Here is an 18,452-nt window from a genome sequence, read left to right as displayed (position 1 = left end):
ACACGGCCCTCGTTGACCGGGGGGTGCCAGCCGATACCACCCAGCCTTACTATGTATATATTAATCACCCTGCATGATATAGGTCGGACTTGGGCCCAGTCTTGCGAGTCCCGCCAGACCCTCATCAAACACTCGTCGATGGTGACAAGGAGATGTGAAACAGAGGCCTGGAAAGACCGATAGGCATAAGAAAGACAAGAGGCCCAAAGAAACGCGCCCGTCCACCCGGTAGTGCCCTTGTTTCGTGCCATGACATCGGATCTGACCCCATTCGATCTGCCAGAGATGACGATCACTCTGGTGCATACACTACATCCATATAAACGTATGTACATACAAGAGTATGAGCTGATGATGCCCACTCCCGCTAAATATGTGCCTACCCATCGCCAGTCCATCCAGAAGCGCTTGCGATCTGGATATTATTCTGAAGGAACCAAGACATACCTAATCGTCTGAAGGAAGACTAAGGAGCGCCAGCCACTTTTTCTTTCTCCTGGTCTTCCATTTCCCACTTGAAATTTCCACATGCGCTGAGCATATCCACGCCGTTTTCTGTGCGACACCAGCGAGCCGCAACACGAGGAATGCCAGCATTTTATGGCTGAGATGCGGCGTCGCGGTCGTGGGAATCTTACGGGCGAAACAGAAAACGGTGGCGGCTACACACGAGGCCGCCAGGTGAAAGGGTTAGGGCGAACACGTGCGGAAGTCGGCAGAGGCAGAAGTAGTTAGGTAGTTTAAGCAGGTCTCCTGTTGGCGTGTCTCGCATGGCGTCAGACTTGCTCGTGGGATGAGGAGCCGAGGAGGAGGAGGAGGAGGAGGAGGGGGTGGGTGTTCATCGCCGCTCAAGCCACAACCCAACGGTTCCCTCGGGAGAGGGGCTGGGTTCGTTAGTTCGCACTTTGATCACTTCGACGACATGATCGTAGAAACCACCGACGGTCTGATTGAAAATGGAGAGAAACAGCTGAGGTACAGTGATGAACTGGACAAGTAGGTAAGTGTTTCGAAAGATGGAAAGGGAAGAAGAGTCAATGGAACACCACTCCAACCCGAGGTGCACTGACGCAGGAACCCCCGCCAGTTGCCAAAGGATTGCCCCACCCCATGGACTTTTCCCCCAATCCATCAATCAGCTCATGGCAACCTCACGCAGGTCAAATCGGAAACACTAGCGCCGCCATCACCCGCAGGTGAGTCTCTCACTCACTCTTAGCGCGGTGGTGGGGTCTGTGCTCCACCTATTCTTCAGCTCCACCCTGTGGTTTTAGTGCAAGGTGGATGAGAAACCTCATAGGGCACTTTCTTGGCCAGAGCTTTCCCTTCCACTTCGTCACAACACTTCAATTCTCAAACAACTGTCCGACCAGGGCACTCGGCGTGAAGCATCATCGGATCTGGATTATCTGCGACATTGAGAGTTTATCGAATGACCCATCACAACGTCTCCGTTCGTGGGCAGTCAGTCAAATGCACAAATGTGATTTGCGATGGCCTTTGATCCGTCTCTTCCGCTCACAATTGCCGATCGTAAATCGTCATGCCCGTTCAGAAGCTATTCCGTGGTAGTCTGAGTCTAGCAAACGGACGGCAGCCACTCGACCACGGAATGACCAACTCGAACTCGTCGACCCACCGCTTCCATTGATTCATTCACTTCCGACTAGGTCGTGTATCACTGGCTGTATTTCGGAAATCATGGTTCAGGCACGCAAAGCAAATACCTGCTGCGGTCACGAGGGACACCAGCTTTCCCCCAAATCCCAGCAAAAGTCATCATTGATGAAACCAAACTTTGCTGGTACGCCAAAGACGTTTGAAAGCAAGCAGTCGCAAACACCCTGCGGGCACTTATCTGATACAACGACGGCAAGTTTGGACAGAGAATCAGAGAGGTGATTTCGAGTCCTTGCCATACTCGCGCACCCCGGACAACGTTGAAGCCACAAGTCATCTTCTGAATCTGCCTCAACGATGAAGAAGAAGAAGAAGAAGAAGATGATGATGATGATGATGCCTGTCTGTCGGTGTGATTTTTGTGGACTTCTTTGCATATCTTTCTCTTCCCTATACTGCGTTTTCTTAAAGTCGACCTTACGGTGACGGTGACGTGTTGATCGTATCTGAGCATTGCCACAGACCTATGACTATGAATGGAATGCGGCAAACTGACCATTTACTGTTGGCGAAACATAGCCCGATGCGGTGCGATGTGGTGTGGTGGGCTCCGAGAAGTTTTCTTTTTTTCCCCTGTCCTTTATGAAATACTTTTTCTTTCGAATGTTCCGTTGTTGGTTGTGGAGTTTACTTTTTTTTTCCTTTGAAGTCAAGAGGAAATGGATATCTCCTCTCAACAGCAGCTCCTGGAGATTCTTCTCTCCCATCTGTCCTATTCAGTCTTTTTGGTAATGTTCTATTAGAAGTCATGGTCGACACCCGGGAGGTAAGAAGGGCCTCTGAATCCTGACGAGTACCTCGACAGATCACAAGCCTCTTACGCCACCATGTTTCTATCACGCCGAAGCCCAAATGCCAGATCCCTCGGTTTACATGGCGAACGCGTTGATCGTCCGTTTGCGTGCGCCTCAATCTCGAGCTTGCTCATGTGTGCTTGCTTCAGTTCACTTCTACAGTTCACTCCAGTTCGCGCCAGAGGCGGCGTCTATTATAAAGGTTAAGTTTGGCTAGTGGCTGGGCAATCTGAATCGTATCTCAGCAAGCCACAGAATCGACAAGGTACGAATAGGTGCAAGTGAACTGGGGGGGAACTCACCTCTCGTGTCAGTCACTAAAGGTAGAGCTATGTATGTAGACACGTACATACTGTGTCACCTGCCACTCGACGACCCCCTTGAGGCTAGCTAGGTACGCAAATATCTAATATACAGATCTATAAATTGAAGGCATCGCTAGCATTGCTAGCATCACCTATAGATCCGATGGAGTCCCGGGACGTCATATGTACACTGAGGTACCTAACCCCCCTTACCGTTTGAGGCTTGACTGTAACCGATCTGGCGGTGTCCTGTTTGCTGTTTCTTTTTTCCCTCTCTTTTGTTTTTTTCTTGCCCCAGTGTATGTGCTTGTGAGTGTCTGGACCCGTTCATCTTGGTTTGCTATCTGGCTGTCTTTCTTTCCGCCCTGCATATGACAGCATCGCGGAGTTGTCACCGTTATTTTTTTTTTTTATTTTTTTTATTTTTTTTATTTTTTTTATTTTTTTTATTTTTTTTATTTTTTTTATTTTTTATTTTTTTTTTTTTTTTTTTTCGCAATCTCTGTCGTTTCTGATCCGTAGGCCCCCGGCGGCCCCCGCTCACCGCCGACGATGATGTGAGTTGGGGACGGCGGTGATGCGGATCTTGTCACATTGGTGTAGAGTAATATCAGGACAAAAAAAAAAGGAGACGGAGAAGTCTATGATCTGAAGGTAAAGAGCGAGGAGTAAATACGTTGAAGGGTTAGGTGCTTGGAGCGAAAAAAAAAAATTGCATCGACTGGATTCGCCAACGAGAAGCCGTTGCTATTGTTTGGTGCTCTTGACGTTTGCTGTACATCTATTTACCTGTTCACTCCGTCAAAAATTTGCTCGATCATGTCAAAGTTCTGCAGCCACTTCCACAAGAGAAAGTCAAGTGGAATGTGTCAAGTAAGAAGTTCAGGGACAAAAATCCCGGTGATCTCCGCGCCCTCTATTGGTTAGAATTGTGATTTACCTTCCTACACGTGCCTTACCTCGAGCCGGGTATCGCGTTCGGAGGAGGCTCAAACTCCTGTGCATCGTTGTTTCTGCGCGACATCCAGCCGTTCTTTCAGCCTCACAAACGTAAGCAAGAGCAAATGACTTCCACTGAAGGTTATGTATACTCGTTGCCAGAGTTATTTAGCATTGATATTTCCGTTTTTGGAAAACGCTGACGGTCCTGGGATTGACGAATAGAGACTTATTCTCAAGTGGTTTAAGGCTGTCCAACCGTGATCCTCAGCTCCAGCCGCAAGCTTACTTTCACTTCAGTTTACCTTTCATTCAGTCTCCGAGATAAATTGCCCAAGACGGCCACAGCATTCGCTAGTCAGCTGCAGTGCTCCGTCATACCGGGATTCATTGAGACTTGGGGTTATCATCCAGACGCAAGAAGTTTAGCGGGTTATCGTTGAACAAACCTACTCCGGTTGAGCACAGCTTTTCAGCAGAGTGAAGGCTGTGGCATATTGGTTTTCGACCGGTTTCCCAACTTTTACTAACGTTGGTGAGTTGATACACCATTTATTGACCTAAATCGAGTACCACCGCAGCGAGCGAGTGTACGGGGAAGAGATTGATCGTGAGATTCATGATCCCGTAGTATCGCAATACTGGAAGCCGTTGACGTAGGGAGCCCCAGGTCAGCAACTAGGGAGAGTATCAGTTTGTGCTTTGGAAGTGATGTTCTCTGGGGTTTGCGCAACGCTACACCGGTTGTTGTTGCTAAGTAACTCTGGCCGGCTTGCTTCAGTTGTTGGAGCCTTGAGCCTCCGGAACGACAAATGGCTTGTGGACGGCCGCCCTCCTTGTGGGCATATCCATGCCAAACCCCCAGGAGAGACCAAGCTGATGCTCTTTGCGCTGAGAATATCATCAACTAGTCCAAAGCGGTAACTTCTCAATGTCATCCCAACCTGTCAACCTGTTTAACCCAATGCCGGCTATACACTAGACTACTGCGTAAATGTATGCCAGGAATAGCAATCGCTTTGGTATGATATGCATCTATTTGCCTGGTACCTGGCAGCTTTGACATCACCATTCAGAGATGGGTTGCATTCCGATTCAGTACCGTAAGCTGGCAGGTACAAGTGGTTCGTCATTCGGGGAATCATCTCCAGGAGTGATACCCTATCCCAAGCCCGGCCAACGGCTCCAATGTCTGGCTTCCGTCTTGGATGGCAAAGTCAAGGTCAATGTCAGGAGAACCCAATACCTTTATTTTTTTTTTATTTTATTTTTTTTTTTTTTCTTCATATGGATGCTCTTCTCCTGACAGCAGCAGGAAGGCTCGACTTGCAGATATTACAAGCTCTTAGCTTTTTTCAACAGTGCTGTCACTCAAGTGGGCTGGGGCAGTTTGGTTTGCAAGATATCGGTCCTGGAACTCGATGACTAGATGTGTTGACGCACGGGCCATGAGATGACAACCCCCGATGTTTTCGTCGAGGGAAAGTTGCCCGCCGCCGCCGCTGCTGGCGTGTTTTGTAGGTATACAACATCGGATGGTGAAGCCTTCATAAAAAGATAATCGCCGACAAACGAGGGTATAGGTTGATTGGCTAGTTGGTTGAACTGGAGGTGACACGTTGAGAGATGGCGTCGGAAGGTTGTTGTCCATCGGAGCACGAACGAAGGGCAAAGGAGCAAGATACGAGCTGCGACGTAACCTATTGACCTGTGCTGTGCCAGGTCGTAGCTGATGTGTGAGAGCTTCGCAGAAAGTACACAAGGGGAATGGCTGGAGAGTCCGATAGACGTCGCAGTCCGACCGACATCGGGATATTGACATGGCGAACATGCTCGGTATTTCGTGGATCGTGAGTTATGCCGGATCTTTGCTTCCAGGATATCCCGTCCAGTCAGAGAGGGGTTTATTGATCGCCAAGGGATCCTATTTTTTTCCCTTTGCATGAGACAACAAAAGAGGCGAGAGCGTCTGATGATTATTTGGTTGAAGGTGGCAGAAACAGAAGACGTAAAGTTAGCAATTTGGGAGAAAAAGAAAACAGCGATTGGCAACGGGAGGTCGGTCTGGACTCAATGTCGGCCATTGGAGACCCTGACTTCTCGCCTAAATACCCTGGTTCGACTGAATGACATATAGTGCATGGGTCACTGCATAATGAAAGGTCGCAGGTGAGGCCGCTTGGCCGTTGAGGATGGTCGAACGGTGGGTGTTTGGGAGTTCAGTTAGGTTAAGTTGAAGCGGCCGGCGAGCCCCTCAGTCTCTTGCATAACCTACTACCTACCATATCTGATGCTCCAGGTGCGGGACCGGCCAGGTGAGCACGACGGGAGAGGGAAGGGAGCTCTCGCTGCACACTTGGGTTTCGGCAGGACATGGTTAGCCCTTCCTCTTTCGGCTCCAGATATCCACCAACCCCGCGAATGTGTGTGTGTGTGTGTACCTGACGAGCAATAGATGGGCATCAACACCTGGCAATTTGCTATCATGTGTCATTCAATGGTTTGCAAGTTGAATAGGTATCAATCGTGGGGCAATAAACACCATGCTGCAGCATTGACAGGCACTTACAGCGAGTGGAGGTGGGGAGCTGATGCGCAACCAAGTCCCAACTGATATGTAACCATTTCAGGCCAATTGGAGCAAAGCCTCCACCTGAAGCCATAAATTCGGATTGTCAATCGCGAATAGTAGTGTACACTACAGTTGATGGATTCATGGCCAGCCAAAGAAAGAAATGGGCAACGAAACGACACAGTATTTCCGTCCGAGACATGGACGGGCTGTCATGCGCCCGCCGTCTCTTGCAGCAAGATATGTCGCTTGGCCATGTCCACGGTACGGACCGTCGACCCAGTATGTATCCGTCATCCGGACGGCAGTCTCGTCTGTCCGTTTGGCTCCGCTTCACGGTTCTTTTGTTGGCGTGGCTGTCGTGTATCCCCAGAGTTGGGCTGGACGCCACCGTCGAGTTGACCATGGCCATTGCTCCGGCAGGTCCCCGGCGGTTACTGAACAGCATATCATGACTGGAGGCAGACAGACACTCGGCGGCTTTGCGGAAGTACAAGTGCCGATGATGGAGGTGGATAAAGAGGAGTTATGATGGACACGATAGGCAATCTGGTCGCCCCGGACTTTCTTTTGCCTTTCGTGTTCTCTTCTTCTTTGAGATATCGAACCGTTTCCATCTCAGGTCTGGACTCTATACAAACACGCTGGGCTCGCATATGGCATATTGGAGTCACTAAACACCCCCGTCTTATCAACGAACGTCTCGTGATATCCTTACAAAGGCAGTGGCCGGGATCCTCGACATCAACCCTAGCTGGTTTGATCGGGACATCTGGGACCCAGCAACGCGCACGCGAGGCTCGGCCCTGTAACCGGGGCGCTGGTTCCTCATCAGCCGGTGGGCTTGAACTCATCTAGGCCTTTTTGGCTTCTGAAGCCATCCCGGACTAGACTCCACCGGGCACCACTTTGGGCACCACCACGGCACCACAAGCGGCGGACGAGACCCTCACGACCCTTCTGACCCGTTTAGGCTTCTCGCCTTTCTGTTGGAACCATCGATGCTTAATTATTTGCTTGCGCCCAGCTGGAAAACAACGGTTCAGCACGCCCTTCCAGCTCATCCATTCCCGCCCTTCCCCGGCGCTTTGGCCCCCAACCCCTCCTCGAGAGAGATAGGTACCTCGCAGGCTGTATACTTTACCCCCCAAACTCCCGGAGGCGCTTGTTGCTTCGGGTTGTGCTCTGCTCAGTTTTCTACAGTTCATGCGGGTGGATTGTTGGGACGGGATCGAGAAGTCACAGTCACGTTAACGACGCGCGAGAACAACCTTGTGTAGAGGGGGCCAGCCGCCAATTCAGTCGAGTGAAAAAGAGCCCTGCGAGATTGGGAGGCCCAAAATTTTCTAAAGCGGTCCAGAATCCCGACTCGGAGCGATTCCCCTCAGGTCGTTGCTACGTACCGATACCGATACCCTTTCCCAGAAGGCGAGAACGGACTCGAGACTCATCCTTCTTTCGCTTCCAAAATCGCTTGCTGGGAGAAATTTACCTTCACGTAAAGGTGCCCCCCATCCTTCTCGGTTTACGGTCCGGATTGTTCCCGGTGCCCTGCTGCATGGTGTGACGGCCGAGCGGGCATATCGTCGCATCCGCCAATATAGCGCCCCGCGAATAGCTAGAGCTATTTGGAGCGAGCTGGCTAGGCTTTGACCTCTTTTTCGTCTGATCTGCAAAAGTTGGAGATTCCGGCGAGCCGATCCCAAACACTGAAGCAAAAAATAACACGGCGCGCAGCAAAAGGGGGCAGCATATCAGATCAAAGTTGCCCATCCCCAAAGCGACGACGACAACCACCCCGATATCTACCGCACACGCAAACGCATTCGCATCTTCGAAACGGGCAGAGTGTGACGGGCCAGGACGCGTGCATTGGCTTTTACTCTGCCCTTCAGTTCGTATAAGCCCTGGCCAGCTGTCTGAGGTGGACTCCTCCCGTTGACCATGATGCGCACTTACGGATTCCAGCCTTGGTGAGCACCCACTCTCTTATATTACATCAATGTTTGATGGGCCTCCATCTTCAGACGCCCCCTCGTATTTCTATTCTTGAGCACAGCCTACCTTACACATCAATGGGGCCACAGCAGTGCTCATCAGACGTCCTGTCACTCCCTAACCTCTTTGCTCTGATGCTGATTCGTCCTATAGCCGCGAATTCCATATCGTTGTCCTAGGCACCGGTATGTTGTGCTCCACCCTCCTCTTTCACTTGACTTTTCGCTGTGAACCTCATCGTGGAAAAAAAAAATCAAAAAAATCTCACAAAAAAAACACACACAAACCCCCTATGCCAAGACATGCGCATCACATGCTACAACTGCTGACTTTGATGGCTTACTTAAGGTGGTGTCGGCAAGAGTTGCTTAACTGGTATGTTGTGTGCCCCCAAAGTCTAAACCCGATTCAACCACACCTGCAGGATGACCCCTGTCACTTGTGTGGACAAGACAACGGAACACTATACTGAACATGATGTGAACAACAGCACAATTTGTACACAATGAATGGATTGAAAGCTATGATCCAACCATTGAGGACTCGTACAGGACACAGGTGGCTGTCGATGTAAGTCTTGTTTTCCCCATTCTGTTAATGGATGTTTTATGTTCCAGATTTGCTAACGAGGACCTCCAGGGACGACAAGTGATACTGGAAATGTGAGACCTTCCTCACTTACACTTCACTTTTGACCGGTTGATGCTAACATGTAGCTCATCAGCCTCGACACCGCCGGTACAGAACAGTTCGGTGAGTAACAAACCCGCCTCAACTCAACTAACACCCCCTCAACTTGGAACTTATCTCACTAACACTTTTTTTGGCAAAAGTTGCTATGCGAGACCTGTACATGAAGGCCGGCCAAGGGTTCCTGTTAGTCTTCAGTATAACCTCGCAAGCCTCGCTAGACGAGCTCGCCACGCTTCGGGAAGAGATCATACGCATTAAAGATGACGAGAACATACCCATCGTCATGGTGGGCAACAAGGCCGACCTGCTAGACCAACGAGCCGTCGATCGCGCAAAGGCCTTTACCATTTCTCAGCAGTGGAATGCGCCTTATTATGAGGCTAGTGCTAGGACGAGGAGTATGTTTTTCATGTCCCTATTCAAAAAGAGAAAGGTTACTGACACTTCCAAAAAGCAAACGTTGACGAAGTCTTCATCGACCTCTGCCGACAAATGCTCCGAAGAGACGACAGTGGCCAACTAGATGACGACGATGGCGCACGCAATGGTAGCGGGTACGGCTACGGCCAAGGGAAACAGGAGGATGGTCATGGGCCCATGAAGAAGAAGCGGAGGAGAAAGAGGAAGGGCGATCACAAGTGCATAATCATGTGAAGCAAACTAAACGCCTTTTACATAACACCTTGCCTCACAGCGTTAATAAGATGATGGTCTCGGGATTGAGGAACTCTTTTTTTTTTTTTTTTTTTTTTCTTCCTTTTTTTTTTTTTTTTTTTCAGATTTCCAGGTCTTGTCAGCTCGAATCCCGCTTGCATTCTCCAACTAAACTTAGTTGGAAGCTGCCGAGGGTAACCGGTCGCATCTATCAACCCGAGCCGCTTTTTTATTGTGTGCTTTCATCGCTCAGGTTCTTTCCTTTTCCCTTATTCTATATTTGCATTGGAGGTTGTTTGTTGTTTTGAGCCGTTTTCGTTTCTTTCCTTGTATTTTCTTGTTCCGCCATCATTAGGGAGGGCAAGTTGGTGGTGTTCACCTCCTGCATTCCTTGGTTACGATACCCTGACATCTGATCGATGTCTTTCGTGTGCTCATATACTTGTTAAAAAATATGGAAGAATAAATCCCCAGACGGGATACATTCGAACACGGCTGTTAGTAGAACAATGATAACAATTATCTACTTGGATTCTATTTCTATCTGCTAGCCGTCAGCGGCTTCCATTCCTCATATATCCACGTTCCTATTTTCATCTTTTATGTTCAACCAGCTGATGTGTTCCTGGCTATGCGTTCACTCGCACAGCCTTCGTATCCCGTAGCGAAGTCCCAGCCATGGTATCATATCCAAAACCAAAACCAAAACCAACTTCTCCAGTTCTTTGTTTTGGTTCTTCAACATGCAACTCCGTTTGAGCACATCCTCAGCCGGCGTTCATCCATAACGCCGTCCCCTTCAGGCCCTGTCTACCGCCCTGTTCTCCCCATCCACCATGGTAGGCGTACTCGCATCTGTATCCTCCGCGTTCCCGTTTTGATTCTGTGCCTCAGCCATCGCCATCTTACTGTCCAAAGCCCCATCACGTTGTTGTCCCACAGCATCAGCAGCAGAATCACCGACATCCTGCTTTTCCAAATCCCTTTGCTCAATCTCCCCTTCACCCTCCTCCTCTTCCCTCTTCTTGTCCTTCCTCGCCCAAAACTTTAACCTCCCCAAATTTAAATCCCTCTCTGCCCACTTCCAACTCTCTCCCCGCTTCTCATACTCGCCCAACAAATCGTCAAAAGTCTTGCCATCATTTTTGAGTTTCTTCCTTATGCTTCTCGTCCTCGCCAACCAAATCAAGTGTGACGCAAAGATGCCCAGCTCAAGGAAGGCGCAAATGATGTAGAGCACACCACCCAGAACGTCAAACGTGTTTTGCGTCACCACGGCCATGAGGGAGAAGAAGGCTCCCGACCAGTCCATCGACAGAAAGATCCAGTTAATGCCGACGACCCGACCGTGCCGCTTGTACATTTCTCCGTAGGGAGGCAGGAGGCCGGCGGCGAGGAGGATGGCGGCTATGATGCCAATAACTCGGACGGGGGTTTCGTTGCCTGCTTCGTAAAGGGGCTTTTGCGTTTTGTTTTAGTCATTTTCAGTTTTTGAATAGGAGGATAAAGGAAGGGAAGGGAAAGGAATAACTCACCCGTAGTGTCAAGATCAGGGCAGCCTCAACACCGGCAAACACGCAAGCCACAATCAAGGCTAGGAGAGTGGCTTTCCAGGTTGGCCATTTTCTGTTTGTGCCTTGTCAGTATCTGTCTCCATCTCACCGTCTCACTAACTTGATTCCAACACCACAGAAAGAAAATAGGAAGGGAAGACTACTTACGACCCATAAATCAAAATCTGCGCCCAACCAACTAAACAAAGCGTCATAAACGCCTGCGGCTGCACTTGGATTGGTATATTAAAGTTCTGGGCTATCGCGTACACCCCGAACGGAACGCCGCACAGCGCCCAGAGGAACATCATGGTTCCCGGGAGGCCAGTTGTGCTTTTGGTGCGGTAGTTGGTCCATATTTGCGGGATGAGCTGGACACACCAGAAGCTGGAAAATGTGGCATGGTTAGTTAGATATGAAATGTTCAGGATGAAAAGACAGAAAGGAGGTTTGGTATCTGGGGAGGCTTACACAGTTCCTATTGTCCCAAGTACATTGGCGGCCTGTGATATTGCCCGTCAGTATCACCATCACGATCAATTGAGGCTGTACAGGCAATGCCGTTATCAAGATGCCATGATACCAACCGATGGTTCAGATGGCAATGGGTAACGGTAACCGTGGGGTAGCAGGTAACACAACGAAGCCTTGCCAAACGGCGGGGAGCGGGATGACGTACAACTGGGATTTCTGTTTGAGGCGCCATGGATGTCCCGAGTAGCCTTTTTTTTTTTAAATTACTTATTTTGGTGTTGTCTATTGTTCGCGACGGGGCTGATGATGAATGCTCATCAATCTCCGAGGTATAGATGTGTAGCAGGTATGTATTCGTTCGCGATAAAGACTTGCGGTCTGATAAGTAAGTAACGACAAGTAAAAATTTAGAACGGCAGTGATGATGCGCTCGTCTATCAACAGTGTGCATCAATGGCGACATGCATGGAGATGCAGAAATATAAAACCAAAAGAGGAAAGAAAAACAAAATTCTCGGAATGGGATGCCGAAAAAGCGCCCGCCTTAGACCGAGGTGAGGTGTGCTGGGAGGATGAAAACATCGATGTACGACGCCTCAGATTCATCCCAAGTTCAGTCAAGCGGCGAATAGCTGTAGTATTCCAGCCTTCAACGAAGCAGATGCACGCACACTACGTACGACCCAGAACGCGATGAAACGTTCAGCAGTTCTTTGCTTTGTTTGTCAAAGCGGCTGCCAATTCTGGTTAGAGAACCGCAGTGGAGAAAAAGGTACAGAACTGAAGAGCACTGACGATGCAGGGGATGGCCCAAATAGCCCCAGGAGTCCAGAACACGGTACTTTATGACTTTGGACGGCGAACTCTTCTCTGTTCTAGATGTCTAGAATCTACCTTGAGCATCGACAGTGGAAACAGAAAGTGTTGTGTTGACTATGGTGTTTTGAGGTCGTTTACCGGGCAGATATACTTTGATGACAACATTGAACTCGTTTCAGTTGACGAGGGGACTGAGGTGCCCGGGCCCTGAACTGAAGAATCAGCGTAGATTCTTACAGCGACAAGCCGGCAAACTCAGCCGCTACGAAAGGTCTGGCACTGTAGCAGACTGTACAGCTTGCGCTAAAATGATCGCCGCGGCTCCGCTGTAAGCTTAACGTCACAGTGTGGTGCCTGCCGCCAAGACATTGCACACTGTTTACTCCAGAAATTTTCGGCGGCCGGGCAGCTTCAGGAACCTTCATTCAGGATCTTCCAATCGATAACGAAACTTCAAGTTGAACCAGAAAACGACGGGAGATATTCACCAGATGAAATATTATTATCAAAGCGCAATCTGAATCTTCATTGAAGTTACCAATTGTTACATTGACAATATTGTGCTTCCATCTCCATTGGCCACCACCACCAACATCAGCACCATTGCCTACCACCTTGTGACAAAGCACCACCTTCCTCCAGCAAACAACCAGTCACAAAGAACAGTCATGGCCACCGAAATGATCAACAGGAAAAGAAAGGCCGACGACGAGGGCGGCGCCAAGAAGAAGAAGAGATCTAAGAAGGCGCGCGAGGACGAGGGTGATCTCGACGTCGAGGCAGGTTTGAACAGGGCATTCGAGCGCATGGACGGCCAGCTCCTGGCCGATCACATTGCTCAGAAGGTGACACGGTTCGGGACCGATCTCAGCTCCGTCGAGCTTTCGGATCTTTACATTTCTGGTGAGTGCCAACCAAGAAATTCTTGAACAAGGGGAAAGAAGGAAAGGAAAGGAAAGTATCATGAGTGAGTGAGAACCTTGGTGTTGACATGTGACGTACAGCAAACGCGATCAAGGACACCACCTCCTTCCAAAAGCCCCGGAACAAGGACAACCTGCCAGACTTCCTGGAGGAGTTTTCGGAGAATCCTGCCAAGTTGTCCGAGGCGCCCAAGTCGAACGGGTCACCGCACACACTGGTCGTGGCGGGCGCGGGTCTGCGCGCTGCGGATCTGGTCAGGTATGTTCAGTCCGGTGATGGGTTCCATAGTCTTTTCGTAAGTTTGACTTGCGCTAACACGACGACTGCCAGATCATTGAGGAAGTTTCAGACAAAGGGCAACTCGGTCGCCAAATTGGTAAGTCGCGGTGACGATGTGAAGGAAGGAAGCAGGACGAGTTGCTGACATTGATCGTTCGACAGTTCGCCAAACACTTCAAAGTCGAGGAGCAGGTCTCCTTCCTCAAGAAGAGCCGCACGGGAATTGCCGTGGGTACTCCTCAGCGCTTGATTGATCTGATCGAAAATGGTACGATAGCCATCCCGGCCTTGCCAGAGCCCAGTCCATGCGCTTTGTCTGGTTTTGCTAACTCGTCCGGCCAGAGTCGTTGTCTCTTGACAGCCTGAAGAGAATCGTTGTGGACGCTTCCCACATCGATCAGAAGAAGCGGGGCATCGCTGATATGAGGGAGACGATGATGCCATTGATCAAGCTCCTCACGAGGAAGGAGCTTCAAGACCGCTACTCGGCGGAGGAGAAGCATGTGGATTTGATCTTTTATTGAGCACAGGGGCAGGTATTCCTTCACTTCTGTTTCTCTCCTAATGATACCTCTTCTCTTGTCACAAATGCACTTTCCAGACCACGCGTTCAAGGACCGAATCAAGAAGCAGACTCCAAGTAACTCTGCTGTGTTCAACCTGGGACTTTCTGCTGATTTCCCTTTTTCAGCGAAAGTGTACCGTGCTCGACATCTCAACTGCCTCACTTAGTTCGTTCTGCTCCTTCCCCGATGTCGTTGCCTACCACACCATGGCACCATGGCCATCATGGTTCTTACCGCTCTGCACTCGTTGTTGTCAACCTCCCAGCTCACCATCACTCGGCTCCCAAAGCCTCGAAACCGGATACTTAAACTCATCCTCCTCCCACTCTCAGATTCTTCCTCTCTTCTCTTCTTCAGAACAGCACACTCTTTTCTCCTTTCTTTTTGGATTAGGTATCCCAAACTCTTTCAATCATTCCTCTTCTTTTTTGGAGATCATACTTGAATTGCAGTCAGCTATCAGCTCTCAATCAACAACTATCGACTCCTCTTTTTTGTGTTCTTCCTTTTCGAGACACCACCACAGAGTCTCAACACACCACACGACCGACGAACGGCTTTTCGAGATATCAGCTCTCTGGAACAGCTCACGACTACTCCACGATGAAGTCTTCCCTCTTGGTGCTCACGCCCGCCACGGCGGCTCTCGCCTTTCCCGACTGTGGTCAGCCATGCATTGCTCCCGCGCTCGACTTGTCCGGGTGCGCCACACTTGCGTGCCTCTGTGAGAGGACTCATGAACTCCAGGTCAGTTTCCCTTGATCTCTTCCATCATTTGGTGTGTAGCTCTTGACTGACTTGACCCTCCCACAGACCATGTTCGAGTGCTTCATGGCCAATTGCAATGCCCAAGAGTACCACCCTGCCATCACGCGTATCTCCAATGACTGCATCAATCACGGCCAGGCTCAGTATGCTGTCCCGATGAGCTACATCTCTGGCTCTTCCAAAGTTGCCTCTCCCTCTGTTGACCGCATGCCCTACTCGCTCAACCCAACTCTGCGCCTTTTCACCACCAATCCCACCTCTATCAAGGAGAATTGCCCTGACGGCAGTGGAAATGGCAACGGCAATGGTGGTTCCGGTCTCGGTGCCGGCGGCCTGCCTCCCGGTTTCCCCTTTGGACCTGCAGGAAGCGGCGCTGGTGCTTACGACAATGGAGCTGGGAATGGCGCTGGCAATGGCGGAAATGGTGGCAACGGCAATGGTGGCAATGGTGCTGGCTCTGGTCTTGGAGGCTTGGGTGCCGGAGCTGGGGCTTATGGCAACGGTGCTGGCAACGGTGCTGGCAACGGTGCTGGCAACGGTGCTGGCAATGGCGCTGGCAATGGAGCTGGCAATGGTTTCGGAGGCAATGGTTTCGGAGGCAATGGTCTCGAAGGCAATGGAAACGGTGGTCTCGGCAACAGTGCTGGCAACAGTGCTGGCAATGGTGCTGGCAATGGTGCTGGCAATGGTGCTGGCAATGGTGCTGGCAACGGTCTCGGAGTCAATGGCATCGGCGGTCCCGGAAATGGAGCTGGCGGTCTGGGTGATGGTTCTGGTGCTTATGGCAATGGTGCTGGTGCGGGCAATGGTGCGGGCAATGGAGGCAATGGCAATGGAAATGGAAATGGAAATGGAAATGGTGCTGGTAATGGTGGGAATGGCGCTGGTGCTGGTGCTGGAGCCTTTGGTTCGGGAGCAGGAAATGGTGCAGGAAACGGCGGCTTGGGCAATGGTGCTGGTAACGGTCTCGGAAATGGCGGTAGTGGTGTGAACAATGGCAATGGAGGCATGGGAGATTGCAGTGGCATGGGCGGAGGTGCCGGAGGTCCCGGTGGCGGTGCTGGAGGTCTGGGCAATGGTGCCGGCGGTCCCGGCAATGGTGCTGGAGGCCTCGGTAATGGCGCCGGCGGTCTTGGCTACGGCTCCGGAGGTCCGGGCGGCGGTACCAGCAATGGCAACGGCAACGGCAACATTGGTGCCGGCAACAGTAACGGCAACAGCGCTGGTAACGGTAACAATAACGGAAACGGTTCAGGCAATGGCAACGGCGCTGGCAGCGGTGCACCATGCCCCGATGGTAACGGCAACGGCAATGGAATTGGAAACGGAAATGGCAACAATGGCGCTGGCAATGGAGGCAATGGGAACGGAAATGGTGGCAACGGCAGCAACGGCGGTGGTGGCGCTGGCGGCCCTCTCCCTTCACCCGCTCAAATGCAAGGTCCCCTCGTCCAAACCATCTTTGTGATTGGAACTCCAAGCCCCGAAGCCATTGTCCCGGGATCCGGAGCTGGAAACGGCGGCGGTAATGGAAATGGTAATGGCAGTGGCAGTGGCAACAGCAATGGATCTGGTGCTGGCAATGGGAATGGAGGCAATGGCAATGGCAATGGCAACGGCAATGGCAACGGCAACGGTAGCGGCAACGGTAGCGGCAACGGTAGCGGCAACGGCAACGGCGCTGGCAATGGTGGTAATGGCGGCAATGGAAATGGAAATGGCAACGACGCTGGCGCTGGCAACGGAGGCGCTCCAGCACCTACCCCTTGTCCCACAGGTTCCGGTCCCTCATCATTCCTCGTCCTCACCATCACCGTCCCTCAGCCTGCGCGAGTTGTGGAGAAGAAGCAATACTGGAACGCCAACGTCATGGCCTATGGTGGTCCCGATGATGGTTCTGGCGCCGCACCGGGCAGCGGCGGCTCAGGAGTAGCACCAGGCAACGGCAACGGCGGCTCTGGATCAGCGCCCGGCAGTGGAGGCTCCGGAGTTGCGCCTGGTAATGGCAACGGCGGTTCGGGTGTAGCACCTGGCAATGGCGGCATGGGACCAGGCAATGGAGGCTCTGGAGTGGCTCCTGGGAACGGCAATGGTGGTTCAGGATCAGCGCCAGGAAACGGCGGCTCTGGATCAGCGCCCGGCAGTGGAGGCTCCGGAGTTGCGCCCGGTAATGGCAATGGAGGATCGGGCGTAGCACCAGCAAACGGCGCGCCTCCAGCACAGGTCACCCATTCTCTGGCTGACACCAACACGCCTTCTGTCGGTCTTCTGCTCATTCCTGTCACGGTCATGATCGGCTGGGGATCTCTTCTTCTCTTCGTCTAGGATGAGCATGGCTATAATTTCCTTTCTTATGTCTGATGGACCATAGTATCTCATGTTATGGGAGTGCAAAGAGACTATGGCGGTTATTGGAGGGTCATGTTGATATTATCTGAGTAGAAAGACTAGCATTATTGAAGGACCAACGGATTCGGGCTCTTGTAAGATATTTGATTTGAGAAACACGAGGGGCTGACTAGACTAATCGATCATGTTCCTTCAACTTGGAGTCTGACATTGCGATGTTCTTGTTCTTCATGCCTTTGACTAGGCACGTTCTCTTCGTGTCCTGCAACTGGCTTTGCTCCATCACTGGATACTACTAAACAAATGTTCAGAAATGTGTGTCCTGTATTGGCTAATCTTAAAATTCTTCCGCTCCCAATTGTTCAGAATTTGCGCGCGACTGACAACTACGGTAGTCACAGTGAACACAAAGTAGTTGAAATAACTTGCGTTTAACACGGATTTTTGCTGGATGCCTTGTCCATGTCGAGAGTTCACTATCTCATTTCATCGCGCTCGTTTGGTACCATACAATACTTTTATTTCTTCCCCCGCAGTTCAGAATCTGAGATATACAACTTCCCTTCTGTCCATTGCGGGGTGAGCCTCGCTACCTCACATGAATCATTTCAACCGTCGGCATAACCTAAGGTGGGGAACGGGACGGGACGGGACAAGGTGAGCGAGTGTTGAAGGTGAAGCCGGGTGAAGCGAAGGCTGGGCTTGTGTACCTATGTGGCTTGATTGAGATTGCACGTTCAGCCGGTACCGAGGAGTTCCGCGCTGCCGAGAGTAAGATGAGTGAGGTAATCAATTGCAGGGCTGAGAAGGGCTGAAGCAAGGAAGGAAATGAAGGCAAACAGTATAGGTGTGAAGCTTAAAGAGTAAAGAAGTGAGGTGGAGATATGGAGAGAGAGGTTGGCGAATATCAAGCGAAGCTGACTAAGGGTATCAACGTAAAACTGAAGTGTGAATAAAATAGATAGTAGCCAGCTACTTGCTCACTTACTCCTTGATATTTCCCTTAACAAGTGACGACGAAAACTATGTACATTAACTGATTCAATAGCATTCTGCGGCAGTGGCATGTCAGGTTATGGGGCCGT

The 18,452-nt window shown here is 50.8% G+C and overlaps 5 protein-coding genes across 5 annotated transcripts; 4 read left to right on the top strand and 1 right to left on the bottom strand.

Moving 5' to 3' along the window:
* Positions 1-6,574: 6,574 nt before the first annotated feature.
* On the top strand, positions 6,575-6,745 carry NEUTE1DRAFT_55647 (uncharacterized protein; the record flags this gene model as incomplete). Its single annotated transcript, XM_009856912.1, has 1 exon — positions 6,575-6,745. One exon carries the CDS (start codon positions 6,575-6,577, stop codon positions 6,743-6,745), a length of 171 nt encoding a protein of 56 aa, XP_009855214.1.
* A 1,259-nt stretch (positions 6,746-8,004) lies between these two features.
* On the top strand, positions 8,005-9,697 carry NEUTE1DRAFT_118454 (krev-1; the record flags this gene model as incomplete). Its single annotated transcript, XM_009856911.1, has 8 exons — positions 8,005-8,263; positions 8,442-8,473; positions 8,637-8,663; positions 8,779-8,858; positions 8,928-8,950; positions 9,013-9,041; positions 9,122-9,379; positions 9,436-9,697. 8 exons carry the CDS (start codon positions 8,235-8,237, stop codon positions 9,633-9,635), a joined length of 678 nt encoding a protein of 225 aa, XP_009855213.1.
* A 689-nt stretch (positions 9,698-10,386) lies between these two features.
* Positions 10,387-11,894, bottom strand: NEUTE1DRAFT_89080 (uncharacterized protein; the record flags this gene model as incomplete). Its single annotated transcript, XM_009856910.1, has 5 exons — positions 10,387-11,094; positions 11,171-11,261; positions 11,459-11,575; positions 11,660-11,691; positions 11,868-11,894. 5 exons carry the CDS (start codon positions 11,892-11,894, stop codon positions 10,435-10,437), a joined length of 927 nt encoding a protein of 308 aa, XP_009855212.1.
* Positions 11,895-13,149: 1,255 nt separating this feature from the next.
* NEUTE1DRAFT_149313 (uncharacterized protein) lies at positions 13,150-14,265 on the top strand (the record flags this gene model as incomplete). The annotated part of the gene is made up of 5 exons (XM_009856909.1): positions 13,150-13,384; positions 13,486-13,663; positions 13,736-13,781; positions 13,847-13,952; positions 14,027-14,265. 5 exons carry the CDS (start codon positions 13,150-13,152, stop codon positions 14,206-14,208), a joined length of 747 nt encoding a protein of 248 aa, XP_009855211.1.
* Positions 14,266-14,853: 588 nt separating this feature from the next.
* NEUTE1DRAFT_149312 (uncharacterized protein) lies at positions 14,854-17,344 on the top strand (the record flags this gene model as incomplete). The annotated part of the gene is made up of 2 exons (XM_009856908.1): positions 14,854-14,997; positions 15,064-17,344. 2 exons carry the CDS (start codon positions 14,854-14,856, stop codon positions 17,341-17,343), a joined length of 2,424 nt encoding a protein of 807 aa, XP_009855210.1.
* Between the last annotated feature and the right edge of the window lie 1,108 nt (positions 17,345-18,452).

The sequence above is a fragment of the Neurospora tetrasperma genome (genome assembly GCF_000213175.1).
Source record: "Neurospora tetrasperma FGSC 2508 unplaced genomic scaffold NEUTE1scaffold_81, whole genome shotgun sequence".
NCBI classification, from domain to species: Eukaryota; Fungi; Ascomycota; class Sordariomycetes; order Sordariales; family Sordariaceae; genus Neurospora; species Neurospora tetrasperma.
Note: the sequence above shows the minus strand (reverse complement) of the source record. Positions and strands in the feature narration are given on the sequence as shown.